The sequence below is a fragment of the Salvia hispanica genome, chromosome 2 (assembly GCF_029641045.1).
Source record: "Salvia hispanica isolate PSC_SH4W2 chromosome 2, Shi_PSC_v1, whole genome shotgun sequence".
NCBI classification, from domain to species: domain Eukaryota; kingdom Viridiplantae; phylum Streptophyta; class Magnoliopsida; order Lamiales; family Lamiaceae; genus Salvia; species Salvia hispanica.
In genome coordinates, this window is record NC_142693.1 from 57,592,328 (window position 1) to 57,608,075 (window position 15,748).

General features: G+C 34.6%; 3 protein-coding genes and 2 pseudogenes across 3 annotated transcripts; 2 read left to right on the forward strand and 3 right to left on the reverse strand.

Moving 5' to 3' along the window:
* Positions 1–373: 373 nt before the first annotated feature.
* LOC148932748 (uncharacterized) lies at positions 374–892 on the forward strand. The gene has a single exon (XM_089063597.1). It carries the CDS (start codon positions 551–553, stop codon positions 758–760), a length of 210 nt encoding a protein of 69 aa, XP_088919723.1. The 5' UTR covers positions 374–550; the 3' UTR covers positions 761–892.
* Positions 893–1,285: 393 nt separating this feature from the next.
* LOC148932749 (uncharacterized) lies at positions 1,286–1,596 on the reverse strand (annotated as a pseudogene).
* A 586-nt stretch (positions 1,597–2,182) lies between these two features.
* On the forward strand, positions 2,183–2,609 carry LOC125198208 (uncharacterized). The gene has a single exon (XM_048096615.2). It carries the CDS (start codon positions 2,246–2,248, stop codon positions 2,453–2,455), a length of 210 nt encoding a protein of 69 aa, XP_047952572.2. The 5' UTR covers positions 2,183–2,245; the 3' UTR covers positions 2,456–2,609.
* Positions 2,610–3,018: 409 nt separating this feature from the next.
* Positions 3,019–3,577, reverse strand: LOC125202568 (uncharacterized). The gene has a single exon (XM_048100990.2). The coding sequence runs from the start codon at positions 3,371–3,373 to the stop codon at positions 3,161–3,163; it is 213 nt and encodes a 70-aa protein (XP_047956947.1). The 5' UTR covers positions 3,374–3,577; the 3' UTR covers positions 3,019–3,160.
* A 5,116-nt stretch (positions 3,578–8,693) lies between these two features.
* LOC125198215 ((2Z,6Z)-farnesyl diphosphate synthase CPT6, chloroplastic-like) lies at positions 8,694–13,949 on the reverse strand (annotated as a pseudogene).
* Positions 13,950–15,748: the final 1,799 nt, after the last annotated feature.

Genomic DNA, 15,748 nt, shown 5'->3' on the forward strand with positions numbered 1-15,748 from the left:
TCTTTTGACATGGACAAATTGGAGGTCTTTCCTAATATTTTCGGTTTAGCCATAGTCATCAATATATGTTTGCGCCACATTGGCTTCACAATTGTTGGAAAACAGTTTGTGACTTTTAAAATTTTGAAATCGATCACAAATAGAAATATTGAAAGTTAAAATTTTCCCAAGTCGAAAACTAAATCGGATTATTAATTAATTAATCTATTTAAAGACAAAACAGTACACACTCAAACCCATACCACACATTTCCCAAAAGTGGCCATTTGCGTACCGTTGGAGGTTATTTGCTGACAAAAAAGTAGCATATCAGAATTTTGAATTACCAAGCAACCAAATATCACATGCTCTTCTATTCAAAATTAAATAAATATACACTATAATCAACACATAAAAGTGTGGTGTAAATCTCATTCATATAGCTTGCCTTCATTTCATAACAAATCTTCAATTATTCATCATTTCTCTCTCTCAAATAGTTCTAAGTTTTATATATTCATCCTAAATCAAGTGCATAGTAATTAGTTGCAATTGAAGAGAAGCCCAAAAGATGTCGGATTGGGGCCCGGTATTCGTGGCGGTGGTGCTGTTCGTACTGCTTTCACCGGGCCTGTTGATTCAGGTACCGGGCCGTAACCGTTTCGTGGAGTTTGGGAACTTTCAGACAAGTGGAGTTTCCATTCTTGTTCATGCCCTTATTTACTTTGCTCTTATTTGCATTTTCTTGTTAGCTATTGGAATCCATGTCTATATGGGCTAATTATTCTCTTCATATACTCCATATTTCTTACATTAATTATTCTTCTATGTTGCTTTCTTTTAATTGGATTCCAAAGCTGTAATTTGATGTCAATGAGTTCTTGTTTGATTTATAGAAATGTTTATTGTCTTCTTTCTTGATTTGAGATTGGAAACTGAATTCATATGGGCACCCAAATTCATATGCTTTTGTTCTGATTTGATGATTTATTTATCGATTCAAATAATATTTGAGTCGAAATATTAGTATCGACTTCTTTTAAGATTGAAATGTAAGACATGCGCTTTTCCCACTAAAAATGGATTCTGGAAATTAGGGATTTTATGAAATCAACTGTGAAAATGTTAAATTAGAAAATGAAATAGGATCTTATTAATTGATTGGAAGCAGGCTTATAATCTATTATTCTCTCATTTGTGATCCATTTGATGGATTCTACAAACGATAGTACTATATGTTACATCAATATGAAAAGCAATAAGTAAACAAAAGAGGGTGCACCAAAACAAGTTCAGACAAACCAAGAAAAAAAATCAAAGATTGTTCTTATTCTGAGACATCATTAAATAAAGGAAATGAGGTTTTGCTCATTGTCACAAGTAAAACTGGGTTGGGCTATGCTAGGATAGGCAGAGATATGAATGTTGAGCATAACGAGTAACGAAACAAGAAGCCAGCCATAAATAACGGCATGCAAAACCATGGCTAGAACACTGGTTTTCATGTTAAGGAATTCAACCGGTTTATTCTCACCGGGAAGCTGCAAAACCAGCCCCGGACACAGAAATGCGAATAGTGCAGTGCCTATCATCACTCAATGCTGCAAAATCTATCATTTTAAAATTTGGTTTTAGAGAGTTATGTTGTTGCAAAGGTATAAAGATTTTATGCAAGAAGAAAGATTGAAGAGGAATATGGAAAAGGGTGTATGTGTGAAAGTGGATCACTTCTTTCAGATGTGAGAATCCCATAAAAGTAAGAGGAATATTAGAAAAAACAAATGCTACTTCAACTTTTTCTCTTTGTTTATCAAGTCTTTCCACTACTTTTTTTCTCTGTTTATTTTCATGATAAATTTGGATAGAAATTGGTATGTAGTAAGTTGTTTATTATGGATAGTGTATCAGTGTAGACATATACTAACATATTGATTACTAACATTACAACCCAAATAAAATCATCAATTCATAAGCGATTGAATTAAGTGTTGAAATCTTTCGATTTATACAAACACCACATTTTTTTTTATTCAATATATCAACTTGCATGTTAAGTGAATCCTAGTATTTTCTTTCGAATCTCAAATTGAACACCCAAAAAGATTAAGCTATAGTAAAACAATTGATTCGACAATGTGAAGGACGCATCTTGAGAGAATCCCTCACTTTCTTTTTGAAGATAAACTCTATTTATTCATCTACAATTCTTGAACCCTTTTGCTCTACCATCTCATTCTTTGCAGCCAAAAAAAGTGAAGGTACAACAATGGCGGATTGGGGGCCTGTGCTTGTGGGAGTTGTACTCTTCGTATTTCTGCAGCCGGGGCTTCTCTTCCAGCTCCCCGGAAACAACAAACAGATTGAGTTTGGCAGCACCAAAACCAACGGCAAAGCTATCATGCTCCACACCCTCATCTTCTTCGCTTTCTACGCCCTTTTAATCCTAGCCGTCCATGTCCACATCTATACCGGCTAGGCTAATCCATCTCTACTATTATCACTTTTTTGTTCTAGTGTTTCTTGTTGTTGCTCTGTTTTTTTTCTTTTTTTTTTTTTTATTTCTGTTGGCTTTGTATTGATTGATGGAATGGATTTTGGCAGCTGTAATAATTTATCCTTGAGTTCATTGATTCGGATATGTTGCTTCGATTCAGTAGTTTTGGGCTTTCTGTCTGTCTTTCTATCCCGTGGCTCGGTTTGAATTGCCTTGTATGCTGTGATGTTTGTTGTTTGTATGTGTTCGCTTCTAATCTCGTTTGCTTGTCTGTCTAGTAGTACACATCTTTGGCAGTCTTGTTGTCGACCGTTAAAGAGGTCTTGTCTTGTTTTGTTGGTCTTGGAGGGTATAAATGGATGTTGGGTTTGTTTTGCCTTGTTTCTGTTCATTGGCTTGCCATTTTGTGGCTCAAGCATTTTACTTTTAATCTAAAAAAAGGTTGCTATATGCATTGATCATGTGTTTATGATGTTGAAATAGAAGGTCAATTATCATTAGCAACCTTAATGATGCTAGAAATTACATAACAATAACATCCATCATTGGAAAAATGTAAAAATCCTTGGTTGCTCTCCATTCTTTGATCAACAACATCAAGAATTCTCATGGTATACTATACCCATCCCCAAAAGAGAAGAGGAAAACATGAAACTACATAGAAATAAACTTAAGAGAGTAAAATTGTCAGCCAGCATGTATATGAACTCCAATTGCAACAACCACAATAGTGTAGATACAAAAATACAAGATGGCATGAATCAAGATGGAGATTCCACTAGTGTACATGTTGCCGAACTCGATCACCCTCGTTCTCGCCGGTAGCTGGAAGAGCAGCCCCGGAGATAGAAGGATGAACATCGCCACAGCCACTACCACTGGCCCCCAATCAACAATCATACTAGCACAAATCGAATCGACTTAGGGCTGAATCGAATTAGAACAATCTTGCTACTAGTGAATATAGGGGAAAAATGTCTTGTTGTGGTTTGTTTGAGATTTGGCAATGGTTCTTGGAAATATGTAGGGGAATGAATGAGTTAGTGTGGTGAGTGATATTTCTTAATGAAGAAGGTGTGGAATGATGCTAAACTTGAAGGGGAAAAGGTGACGGTCTGATTTAAAAAAGGTGGAAAGTATATGTTTTATGTAGATAATGGGATTCCTTTATGTGAATTAAAGCTAGAGATAAATAACTTTTTTGACGCAATTATGGTACACATAAATGTGGCACTTTTCCTACATTTGTTTTTTCTCGACAATTATTAAGGTGGAAGCTTATCACATGCATATTTTAGAAACTAAAAGAACTTGGGAAAGTTGGGGGAATTTTGGACAATGTAAATGTTTAATTCAGCTTTCTTACATACCAAGTAACGTGCAATGGTGTAATCAGACACGTGTTCATGAATTATTATTTGGTTTTGCATACTTATATATTTTAATTGATCATATCACACGAATGTATACATATATTACTATTATTAAAAGCACTATTGTTCAAAAAAAAGTTAAATTTTATATACTTGAAACATCCTTAACTATTTTAATTCATAATGATAATGCAATAATAGAAAATATGTCGATATTTATATGGGACTATTTTGACATCTTATTGAGATAGCGTGGAACAGTTGTTAAAATAGTATTATTAGAATTCAATTTTGACATCTTATTAAGATAGCGTGGAACAGTTGTTAAAATAGTATTATTAGAATTCAATTTTATTATGTTCGCCGGACGCTCTAAAAATATTATATTTGCATTATACTCCCCAATCTCACAAGAATATGTATTCTTTCATTTTTGGTCTGTTCGACAATATGTATTTTTTAAATTTAAAAATTCTTTTCTTTGTAATCAGTGATGCACATTCTTTACTAACAATATTGATTGTGCATTAGAATTTGTGTTTAATTAAAAAATATATTTCCGTGGAAGAGAGAAACAGAGATTGAAACAGAGTATGAAACAAATCACCAAAAAATCTCTCAGTAAACGGGCTGCACAGCCAATTTATTATTCGATGTACAACCTAAGAACTCAAAGTGGGCCGGCCAATAAAGCCCAATTATAGCCCATTTTTGTCCAAAGCAACAAGTCCGAGATATGTTATGATCATCGATTTCACTTAATTTAATATTTAACGAAATTACTTTTAGAGCGAATTCTTGTTATTAGTGTATCAATAATTTCCGTAACTTGTAGTTGGTCAATTTTATCTTTCAAATATCTTTTTTGTTCTATCGTTTTTTTATTCCTTTTGAAATTTTATACTAATTGTGAGGTTTTAGAATCTATAATGCGTGTGTTATGATTGAAAATCAAGATATATATTGAGAAGATCGATCACGAATCAAACGCAGTTTTCTTTTACTCTGGCATTATGTATTTATGGATTTCTAACATAATTATGGACGAAGAACTATATCTTGGCAATAGTCCGAAACCTTATTTTTGGGATAGTGGCAAAGTGCCGTTATATTTTAAAAAATTTCAAGTTTATTTAGAATTACATATTATATATCCAATTTCAATAAGTTTTGTAATTTTGGCAATTACTGTGTACTCAATTATCGTGATAGCAAATAAGATTACTTTTCAATTTCCATTGTATGTGTAATTTGAATAGACAAAGGCTAGGGGTGCTTAAACGGTTCTTCGGTTCTCGGTTAACCGGAATTGGAACCGGAACCGACCGGTTAATTAAGGAACCGGAACCGAATTTTTCGGTTCCGGTTCCGGTACCGGTTCCAACTTTTTAAATAAAACCGATTCCGATTCGGAACCGGTCGGTTCCGGTTCCTAACCGGGAACCGGATTATAATTCAATTTAATTTTTTTATAATTTAATATACTAATAAATCTAATATAATTGAATTAATTTTGAATTAAAATAAAATAATTTGAAACATTGAGTGATTTTTAGATTTAAAAAGTGTTAGATTTGCGAGCTTTGTTTCTGAAGTATTTAAAATGTTTAAACCGTGATACTTTGAATCTACAATTATTTCCCCAATCAATTTTTGATGAACTAACTACAATGAGTAGGACATCATAAGTTTGTTTTTAATTTTCAAAAGAACTTATACAATTACAATATCATTTCATATGATAGAAATTTAACTTTATAACAAATATATGTAACAATTCATTTAACATACGCTTTTAACATGTTTGTGAATAATATATTAACTGTTGCGTTATAAACCAAAAAGTCACAACAAGATCAATTAGTAATATTAGAAATTCCATTGAATATTTGTTTAGCCAAAAAGGGGAATTGAAATTCAATTTTAAAACTTATTTTTTTAAAAAAATTGCTAAAGTTTAGAACTCCTATTTTTTTATTAAAAAATTGCTAACATAAACTAGTCCGACCTACTACACTTGACATCACTCTTATCCATATATAAATATTATTGTATTGTTGGTTTGTACTTTTGTGTATTTACTTGATTTTTTAGGTATTATTTGTTATATTTCTAGATGTTGGCTTATTATTTTTTTAGTATTGAACTATTTAAAATTATAAATAAATTCGGATTAAAATTACACATCAGTTCCGGTTCGGAACCGGAATCGACCGGTTCTTAACCGGCCGGTTCCAAACCGGAACCGATCGGTTCCGGTTCTAGAATTTATGAAAATTTAAAACCGGTTAACCGGTCAACCGATCCGGTTAGAACCGGAACCGGCCGAATAAGCAGGCCTAACAAAGGCAATTAAAATGTATCACCCCCAACTTTTTGTATCCTTATTTTTCCTCAATAGGATGCCAATTTTTTTTCAAAGCTGATTTTTGTCCTCTCTTTAAATCCTTGATTCTTTTCGACAACTAAAATTTTTATTGACGAGCAAGAGGAATTTCTTTCGTGTTTGGGCTTGTCCAAATCATATAACAATCTTTTGGGCCTAATAATGATTCTATTCTCTTTAGCCCAATTCTTTCACCGAGGAAGCCATTTATTTGAGCCTAGTTGAACTACAACGATTTACTTATATTTTATGTGAACCCAAGAATAATTTTGAGCCCAATTATTCAAATAAAATTGTTGAGCCCAAATCCTTGGGTTTCTCTCCAAGAGTCAAACGCCTCTTCATTCACCTTGAGACTTTTGCTCTTCAAATATTACCTCAATTACATTTATCTTTCTCTGCAAAACTGACATACTTCATACTCCGCAATTGACAAGCCATTGCAAGAAAGATGAAAGGAAAGAGAGAAAGGAGTGACGGGCAGCGAGAGGGAGCAACAGGCTGATGACACTCATAGAGTGCAGCAGCGGCGGCAATGTCGCTGCAAGTGGTTAGCTGATCAAAGAGAGAGGGCTCGGGGTGACAGCGCTTACGACGGGAAAAGGAGAAGGTAATGGCGAGACCGAGCAACAGCGGCTGGAAAGGGAGGCGAACAACAGCAGCAGTGCCGGCGTCGGGTCCGAACAGCAGCAGCGCTGCGTTCTGACCGAGGGAAAAGAGAGGAGAAGAGTGCAGCTGCGCCACCGAGAGAGAAGGACAGAGAGGGTGCGACTTGCGAGAGATCGATGGGGATGGAGATGGCAGATTTGAGAAAGAGACGTGGGTGTATGAAGGAGCAGCCTGGAGCAGCGTCGGCTCCGGGCTGGACCGCGCACAGCCACGGAGGAGAGGAGTCGGGACAACGAGCTTGTCTCTTGGTGATAAGGCTGATGGGTGTTGATCGAAGGAGGGACAGCGGCGAGCCTGCTGAACGGCGAGCTGGGACAGTAGCGATTGCGAAAGGAGACCGATCAGTGCCAGCGGTTTCCGGCGTGGACAGCAGTAGCTCCTGCTGCGTCGCGACATCAGCGGCGTGGTTTCGTACGGGCGGAGCAGCGGTGTGACCGGAGACCCGCGATGGTGCTGAAGCCGCTGCGATTTCGATGGAGGCTGCGCTGCAAAAAAACCGGCTGCTGGCGAGAGATACAGAGGTGGTGGCGACGCAAACTGCGTGAGAGAGGTAGGAAGGAATTTGAGTTTCTCTGATTTTGGTTTCTGGAATTTGTGTGTGTGAGAGGATCCGTTTGATGGTGAAGGAAAAAGAGAAATTGGATTAGTTTATGATTAATTGTTTGGTCTTTTGTTGTTAAGGTGATGAATTGGAGTTTATATGGTATTTGAGCCATATTAATAAAATGGAATATTGTCCGGAGTACATTGAATCAATGGGCGCATTCACACACGATTTTCAAGAACGGAATGGAACACAAGTTAAGACTTTAAACGAACGAGGTGAGCTTTATTTCTTAAACTCTTTATTTTTCCAAAGATATGAATATGGTGATATAAGGATGGTTTAAATGTTATGTCATGCTGTATTTTTATGTTTTGAATTGCCTATCTGATTTTCTACTAGGATAACATCCTACAAGACTTTTATAGTTAACGAATTCGGGTCTAACTAGGGTTTGAACCCCTACTTAGGCTAGTGCACTGATAGGGATCATGAGCCGTCTTTTGGGTTGGCCAGTCCAGTGATCGAGTTTGTGGCCACATTCTCGTTTCACACGATGGGTTCAGATATGGTATATGATGGATGATGATGATGATGATGATGATAGAGGGTTGCGCAACCAAGTTTTACAATGAGAATGATTTTAGTGTTTCTCGGCATTTTAAAAAAAAGTAAAACCCGAGATTCACTCAACGATGGCTTGACATAACTTTATTGATGAAAAATATTTTTTTGGCATGAGTTCACTGAGTGCATCAAGTACTCAGTCCTGCATGTGTTTTCCCTATGTGCAGGTTGAGCTGTGACGAGCGTGGTGAATGTTGAGCATGAAAGTGAAGAATGATAACAACTAAAATGTTTTGAATATATTATGTCTTCATACATAATGTTATTCTACTCTTCGAATGCTTCCGCTGAACGTTGTTTTGTTTATCATTTGATATTGTTGAATATTATTTCTTTTAATCATCGGACGATTGAGATTGAATACTCTGATTTGAATTATTGAATTCCCACATTTGATTCTTGTTTCGAGCCCTATTGATTGTTTCCCCTTTTTCTTCCCCACTTCTTAAAATCCTCCATTAGTCGCGATCAACCGTGTTTTCTATCCTTAGAAAAGGCGGTCGTGACATAAAACATTATTACTATTTATTATACTAGTAGAGTAGTAGTAGTTATTATTCAGGTAGTTGTGCTATGATGTAGTAGTATCATTAGAGTATTAAAATAAAAGATGAAACGCTATTATTTCCCGTCGGATTCAAAAGCTGCGCTGGCCCTAGACTGGTAAGATTAAGAAGCAAGCGCTTTAAGGAGATCTTGTTCACCAAAATCAGGAAATAATTTATCTGAAAAATAGAACTGTGAATAGGCCAACTGCCACAGAAGGAAGTTGCTAAGTCTGAGTTCACCGCTTGTCCTTATCAACAGATCAGGGTTTGCCAACTCTCCCATGTTGGTCATCAGTTCTTGTTCCAACATTGCTTCGTCGATCTCGCTTGTTTGTAGAGTCCCACGTTCTACTTTCATCGCTATGTTTTTGGCTGCCGCTACGACTTCGTTCCTCCCGCTGCAGCTCATTACCATTACAAAGTGCAACCCTTTGTTAGTACGACTCATCTCCTCAGCTTTAGATATTACAGATCATAGAGACTCCGACAGCCTTGATTTCTCCCCGATTGTGGAAAATCGAATATCATGGCTGTTGAAAAATATGTATATATTATGATGCTACTATATATATATATTGAGAATAGAGAATATTGACTTACCTTGTCATGAGGTCTTCCACAAGTGATTGTATGAACTCTTCGAAAGTTGTCATCAAGAATGCAACTTCCATCTGTAGGAAACGAGTTTTAGTTGTAGATGCAAAAATTAGTTGTACATAGCACAGGTTTAATGCAAAATTGATAGAGTAAGAGACATATATAGAGAAAAAAGTGGTTGGAAATTAGGAGTGAGTATTTAGTTTACGATTCGACTTTTTGGCAAATTCAAACCAAATTGAAAAGTGAAATATTGTGAAAATAGAAATTGAGTCGAACTGAATTAACTGAAAATCCGAACCCAATAAACTAAAATCGAACTGTAAAAACGTATCCGAACTGAAAAACTGAAATTGCCTAAATATATCCTAAAAATCCAAAAAACCAAAGTTCAAACTACAAACCAAACTCGAAAAACTGAAATCATATAGTGGATGGGCAGATAGATGATAAAGTAAAATAGAAGGAGAAAAAGTTTGCAAAAATAGATATGGACTATTTTAATGGGACGAACGAGAATGGAAATCAGCCTATCTCTCGGGACATAGTAAATATAAGATGAAATCCCATATGATTTCTGTCATGTTATCAGAGTAGATTGGCGCTGATTACGGGTTGGAACTTTAATTACCTAATACTCCCGAATAGGAGTCCCGTTTTTCCATTTTGGTTCGTCCGCATTCATAATTACTATAAATGGTAAAAAGAGGCCTCACATTCAATTAATTCATTCCACTCACGTATCATTTATAACTAATATATACAAGTGAAACCTATATTCCACTAACTTTCTTCCACCTAATTTTCTTAACATTTTTTAAAATTCGTGTTGTGATAAAATGAGACTGATACGAGATATTTCTATATCTCTATTAATTTGTCCATCAATTATTTTTCATATCTTTCCATATATGCTTATGATTATTTTCTTAGTCACTAAGTTATGATTATTTTCTTGGTCACTAAGAGTATTAGAGAATTAGTATTATAAATAGGAGTCTTTGTTATCTTTTGAAGGAATCAATCAGAAATACAATTATCTTTCTATTTTATTTTCACTCTTTTATTTCAATTTGGTATTGTTCTTGGTTTGATCGACGGGCAAAGCTTCCGCTACTACGTCGACTACCTTTTATTCCTCCGCCGATCGCAATTGTGACGCCGGAATCTTCTTAAGGGAAATTATCCCTTAACAGAGACTCTTATTTGCGGACGGAGGGAGTAATATATTTGAGATGAAATGAAAAAAATTATTGGCCCAATAATATGTCTAACCTTTAACTGGATCGTCAGTCCAACGCATCTGCAATTTGGGCCATAAAATCTTTTCCGGCATATATATACTACAAAATCCTTTATCCAATTCTTCCGCTGGACACCAAAAATAATTTATGTTGGAATCCGAAATAGTCGAAATAGGGTTTCTTACCAAAAAAAAAAAAAAAGTTTTCTTATTCTTAGCATGGGGTCTAAAAATTGAAATTCCTATAAAAATGGACGTACATTAGAGCGATTTCAATTCTCAGTGGAGAAAGCATAGCATCTTTATTCCAAGGTTGTTGGACATTATTTATCATCATATATTCAAGAATACATAATTGAATATAAATAAAGCAAGATCTTCGAACATCATGTATTTCACGTAAAACTATAAACATAATAGGATCGAAATATACCTTGGCGATCCATAGCGGAAGCGATTGAGGAAGGAGGAGACGATTTCCTTGAACTCTTTTCGGCATAGTAGCGCAACTCCAACTCCAAGGATTTGTTTCTCTCTCTTTCCCTCGTTTATGTGTTCTCTTAATGTGTATGATTTGATGAGATCACCACACTTGTATTTATAGACAGGGAGAGGACAAATCCTAATTATCAAACCTTAAAGCCCTTTCTATCAAAGTGGCTATATTGATTCTTTTGCATTAATATTGCTAACTAATTTGATCTATAAATATATCAATCCTTAATCAAATCGTAATGACTAATTGACCAAATTAATTTGAATCAATTTCTTTAAAGTAGCCGCAAATTAAAGTATATATTCTCATTTTATTGGCTACACATTAACCAAATCACTATATATATACTCATATTCTTTTAGTGCTAATTGACTGAAATATATTTTGCCAATTAACTAAGAAATCGTCCCATTCATAATATAATATTCCAATAGCTAATTAATTCAGGAAAATGTGTCATATACCAAATTTATGTATTATATTAAAAATCCAATTCTATTTAAGATTCTATCACATGTCACATACGTGAGACATAAAACTTACATTCTCCCACTTGGCGAACATGTGAGATACAAAGTTTTCGATTCTCCCACTTGTCACACGTGACAGAGCCACAGTAAAATAGACATAATAAACATAAGGCGCGCATAATATTGGACTTTATAAATACTTTTATCATTGACAAACATAAGTATTATATTAGAGAGACTACTAATGCGGGTCATGGCGGGCGTATATCATTCAATCGATATAGTTCCTTCCATGTACCACATCACCAATATCCACTCTAATATAATCTATAAGTGACACCGCGTCCGTAATTGTCTTATTTCAAGACCTCCTACATTAATACTAAAAATGTACATATGCATATCAAATAATAAGTATTTGCAGGAAAAGTAGAAACAACTTTATTGAATTCAAAATATCCATAACTTAAGTGTCCGAACCAACATGGAAACATAAAGATTAGACGTTTCCATACCCAAGACCCATTCTGTTAACTTATTCCATAATTGTCTTCGGCGGTAACGCTATAGTCAATGGATCAACAACCATAAGCTGTGTGCTTATATATTCTATAGATATTCTTTGTTTCCTAACTTTATCTTTCACGACAAGAAACTTTTAGTTCCATGTGTTTAGCTCCTTTGATTACTTGTCATTCTTGCAGAAAGATACGATTGCACTATTATCACAATACAATTTCAAGGGCTTGGATATTGAGGAGACAATACCAAGGCCTGAAATAAAATTTTGCAATCATTTATGCTTCAAAGCAAGCCATAAATTTTGCTTTAATGAAAATCCAATCATTTCTAGTTGATCAGATTTCCTTAACGTAAGCATAAAATCTTTTGTTCCCTTTACGTATCTCATTATTATCTTTGCAGCTCTCCAATGTTCAACACCAGGGTTACTTTGGTAACGGCCTAGCATTCCAACTGCAAAGTCGATGTCTGGTCTAGTACAGACCTGCGCATACATCAAACTTCCCACAATAGATGCATAAGGAATATTTTCCATCTCTTTACGTTCCAATTCAGTTTTTGGACATTGATCCAAACTGAATTTGTCACCTTTATGAATTGGAACAACATTTGGAGAACATGCGCTCATTCCATATCTCTCTAAAATTCGATCTATGTAGTTTTTCTGATACATCCTAACATTCCACGTGATCAATCACGTGATATTTCTACTCCAATCACGTTGGATGCCTCACCTATATCTTTCATGTCGAAATTTTAGAGAGATAATTTTTAGTGTCATGTAGTAATCCAAGGTCACTACTAGCAAGCAATATATCATCAATTTACAAAACCAAAAATATGAACTTGCTCCCACTAACCTTGAGGTATATACACCGATCAACAGTGTTTTCTTCAAAAACCAAAGGTAGTAATAGTGTCATGGATTTTAAAATATAATTGTTGAGAAGCCTGTTTCAGTCCATAAATTGATATCTTAAGTTTGCAGCCTAAATTTTCATTCTCTTTCTTAATGAAGTCTTCAAGTTGTTTCATGTAGACTTCTTCTTTCAAATCATCATTTAGAAAAACTATTTTCACATCCATTTGATGTAGTTCCAAGTCGAAATTGGCTACAAGTGCCAAAATGATTCTAACTGAGTCATTCTTTGATACATTAGAGAAAGTCTCTTTATAATCAATGTTATCTTTCTGAGTATAACCTTTGGCAACAAGTCTGGTTTTAAATCGTTTGACTAAACCATTTATGTCGAATTTGGTCTTGATGACCCATTTACACCCAATACTTTTGTGTCTATTAGATAATTCGACAAAGTTTCAGACTTTATCATAATCCATAGATTTTAACTCTTCTATTATGACATCAATCCATTTATTAGAATTATTATACTTAATGGCTAGTGAATGTGAATCTGGACTAACTAATTATCAAACCTTAAAGCCCTTTCCAGTGGCTATATATAATAATATAGACAATTCTTTTGCATTAATATTGCTAAATAATTTGATCCATAAATATATCATTCCTTTATCAAATCGTAATGACAAATTGACCAAATTAATTTGAATCAATTTCTTTAAAGTAGCCACAAATTAAAGAATATATTCTCATTTTATTGGCTACACATAAATGGCAACCAAATCATTATATATATACTCATATTCTTTTAGTGCTAATTGAATGAAATATATTTTGCCAATTAACTAAAAAATCGTCCCATTCATAATATAATATTCCAATAGCTAATTAATTAGGGAAAATGTGTCATATACCAAATTTATGTATTATATTAAAAATCCAATTCTATTTAAGATTCAATCACATGTCACATATGTGAGACATAAAACTTACATGGAGCAGTTGTAAGTTAGGTATTTCAAATTGATGCGACCACTTTTATGACCATCTTGAACTGCAAGCCCTCTCTTCTTCGCCCACCTTCCGTTTCCGTCCATTATAAGAGCCACGTGTTTGGGCATGAATTCTTGATTCAGCTCTCCGCGCAATTTTTGGTAACACCAAAGGTTTCATATCTATCTATCTATCTATCTATCTATCTATCTATCTATCTGTTGTTTGAGTACTTATTTTCTCGTAAAGGTATCAATATTGCTACTTTTTCTTTACAAGGAAATACTTAAAGTCACAGTATTTACTTGTGGTTTTAGTAGTAGTAGTTTGTAGGGAATCCAATTTGACTGCTGTAGTAGTTAGTTTAGATATTATATATGTCCTTGCCTACTATACAGATACAGCACACAAGTACACTCTAAGAGCATCTTCAATGGCGGACGTCGCGGTAGGACGTCCGCCGTAGTGAAGAAGAAGGGAGGACACGCCCGTCCCATATGTCCGTCAGATGGGCTCGGACGTCCGACCCACGGGCGGGTGGACGTCCGCCACTGTGGCGAGGGTCGGGCGTCTGAGTTTTAAATTTTTTTTTTAAAACTCTATAAATAGGACTCGTTGACATTTTAATTCCGTATATTTTAATTCCGTAAATTGAATAATTGCGGGAAGTCCTAGTGGATGTCCTAGTGGGAAGTCTTAGTACATGGGAAGTCCTAGTGATGTGGCAGTAAAATGGGAAGTCCTAATGATGACGTCGCAGAAGGATAATTTTATGATTATAATTTAACGGTGTTTACTAACTGTGTAAAGAAAGTTAATACCTACCTAGTAATGCAGAGCATGGTAGATAATATCGAAAGAAAATGTTCCAAGCTCTAATTATTCATTTTCTTCACGTTGATGAGTGACTATGTGTTTTCCTGAAAACTCAATCTTTTTTTTTTCACATGCAGCTAGTTATCATCTCAAACAATAAATATCGGTTCATGGTATACAATTCAATATTTTTTTAATTTTTCCTCCAATTTTGTTTTTCAATTTGATTACACACGAAATTTACTCTTTCTTTTATCTCAAAATTAATTTTCTCCAAATTGAAGCTAACGCGTTGGTTTGGAATTTGGAAATGCCAATCGTTTAAACGTCATCGCTTTTAATGAATAAGAGTTTTTGCATGCAATTATGCAAATACTAGAGCTTTTGAAAATTTCCAAATTTTCCTTTAACTTTTAAGATTGTCTAGTAATACGCAATTTCAACTTTGAATTCCTGGACGTATCCATAATAAACTAGAAAATATTCTATTCAAAGTCTACACAAAACTTCTAAAATGAGTTGACGACGAACTCGATATATATATGAAGGACGTCAGCTGAATTCGATAAACATGTCTTTACATAAAGTTTATAGTATTATATCTTCATTCACGAACCACTTGGTTTAGCAAAGTCAAACAATTTTCTATAACTTTCACTTAAAAAGTCAAACAATTTTTTAAAACTCTCGCTGATCAGAAATGAGACTTTTAATGGTGACCGGACCGGAGGGAGTACAATATATACTAAGCCCATTGGCCCAAAGCCTATGTGGCAGCGTAAATTTTCTATCATAGTGAAAATGGAGACAGAAAAACCAATACATTTAAAGCGAAAAACACAATAAAATACTCATACATGAGATTTCTAGCTTTTGTTCTGGAACTAGTAATGTATCATGGAATAATTCCTGCATCGGATCAGAATACGTGTGGATACTATTGAATTTAACTACAAATATGATCAACCGTGAATCAAAAAGCATAACAAGTAATTAAGAACCTTATCTTATATATTAACTGCTCAACTTACATTACAATTATGAAACTTGATCCATTCATGTCAATCATGAATTTCTAACACATTCAATGAGTTGGGGAAGCAGACAAAAATAGTTTTTCATCTTATATCTA